This window comes from Antrostomus carolinensis, unplaced genomic scaffold (assembly GCF_000700745.2).
Source record: "Antrostomus carolinensis isolate BGI_N321 unplaced genomic scaffold, ASM70074v2 scaffold270, whole genome shotgun sequence".
In the NCBI taxonomy this organism is placed as follows: domain Eukaryota; kingdom Metazoa; phylum Chordata; class Aves; order Caprimulgiformes; family Caprimulgidae; genus Antrostomus; species Antrostomus carolinensis.
In genome coordinates this window covers 55,614-57,633 of record NW_010290279.1, presented here as the reverse complement: position 1 = coordinate 57,633, position 2,020 = coordinate 55,614, and the positions used below count along the sequence as shown (strand labels likewise).

The window sequence follows — 2,020 nt, the reverse complement described above, 5'->3', positions numbered from 1 at the left end:
GTGTTGTTGTGACAGTGTGGAAGAAGAGAAATAAAGCCCTTGCTTAAGAGTCTAAAGTTTGTTTGATTTATATGCACCACTTTATTTAGTAAAGAAGAGGCTCCTATAAGCAGTGGAAAAAATTACATCTAATTTCTGAAAGGCAAAGTCAGCAGTGAGTTTCAGACCGCCACTGCTTATATTTTGTTTCCAAATTCTATTTTGGAATCTGATAATTGAAACAGTATTTGCTGAGCTGGGTTGCAAACACAAATCTCTGCTTAAGCCCTGTCTCTGGAGCTCCTGTCTGTTGAGTTATTAAGAACCCGTAGGGCCTTTGACTGCTGTCAGATGGAGAAGTGGGAAATTGGTCTGTTTTAAAAAAAGAAAGCACATGTGTGCCACTAGTGAAGGGAGTGGTTTGCACGTGGTTTGGGGGCCAAATGCAACTTCTCTTCTTTGCCCAGGTCCTGGGGTAGGTCTCTCACTGCAGGGTGATCCGGGGATGTTGCCGCAGCTGAAATGAAAATAGCCTTGAACAGTCAGTCCTAGCTAATGTAGGTGCGATGGAGGTATTGTTTGGTTTACTGAAGTTCAGGTTTCTGTCTATTCCTGCAGTCTTGGATCAGTAAAAACGCTGAAGCCGATGCTAACCTAAATCTGTTCAATGTGACAGAACAAGATGAAGGAGAATATCTGTGTAGAGCCAACAATTTCGTAGGCATAGCCGAAAAACCATTTTGGCTCCACATTCGCAAACCAAAACCAGGTAAACCACAGACTCTGTCCCAAGGCCCTGGCAACTGCAAGAATGAGCTATAACATTTTTAAGAAGCTAGTAATTAAAATTACTATTCATTTTGTATTATACCCTGTCAACTGACGCTGAATGGCTTTATCTTATTTTCTTGCTAATTTTTTTTTTTTTTTTACAAGAATGTAACGCCTATACAGCAATTGCCATGGAAAAATTCCCACAATAAAATGACTGTCAAATTTTGCTATCAACTCTTCACGCTTTTATTCCTTTCCCTTCCTTAAAATTGAGTGCTGATAACAGAATGGCATGTTAATGACCTGTGACGTTCAAAGCTCTGGAAAAACCAAACCGTTTCAAGATTTTCACCTGTAAAAGTATATAATCAGCACAGAGATTTCTGTCCCTTGGATAAATAATGGAGAAATAAATATCTGCATTGGATCCTGGAAGCAAACATATTAAATAGAGACCAGCAGCAATCTCATGGGCTCTGGGGCTTGACTCTAGCCTGGAGGGTTTGGCCCTGTGTTGCTCAGTGCCACTGCAGGAAACTTCCTGATATGTACCTTCTTGTTATCAACCAGAGTTACATTACACAATCGAGGGCTCTGTAATGAATATATGGCTTTGAGATGCCCACTCTAAAAAACTCTAAAACTTTATATTTTTCTATGAACTAATGAATCAAAACATTTTTATGTTCCTCTGATCAGCACTTGAGTCTTTCCCCACTACATCTCCCCTCCTTTCTCCTCCTTTCTTTCTGTCTTTCCTCTCCTCTTTTACCATCTTTCTTTCGTCCCCTGTACTCACCCTACTAACCCAAAGTCAGTCATATTGTGGGGGCAATTTTTCATTTGGATGCTTTTGCTTGCATGCTTCTTTAGTGGGACAGAGTAAGAACCTGGTGAAGGGAACTTTTTTTTTGCTTTTGACTACAGGTTGCAGAGGGGAATGAATGAATAAATGTGGAAGATGGGCCATTGAAAAAAAAAAAAACCCGCCTTAATCTGCTTTTGGAATTTGCTTGTGGTGTCCTCACACTTGCTGGGAATGTGGCTTATTCTCTGTTTTCCCTCCTTCTATATGTGTGTGTTTTTTTCCCCATAGACGGCAGGTGTTAACACAACGGATAAGGAGCTAGAGATTCTGTACTTGCGAAATGTTACTTTTGAGGATGCTGGGGAATATACTTGTCTCGCAGGGAATTCTATTGGGTTCTCACATCATTCTGCTTGGCTGACGGTGCTACCAGGTATTTCCTTCTGTGCTGACCTCTCT

General features: G+C 40.8%; 1 protein-coding gene across 1 annotated transcript in view; it reads left to right on the top strand.

The window, feature by feature from the left end:
- Window positions 1-2,020, top strand: part of FGFR3 (fibroblast growth factor receptor 3) — a 34,457-nt gene that overhangs the window by 20,340 nt on the left and 12,097 nt on the right. The window contains exon 7 of the mRNA XM_029086101.1: window positions 1,850-1,994. Coding sequence (XP_028941934.1) covers window positions 1,850-1,994 — 145 coding nt within the window. The remainder of the gene's footprint in view (window positions 1-1,849; window positions 1,995-2,020) is intronic.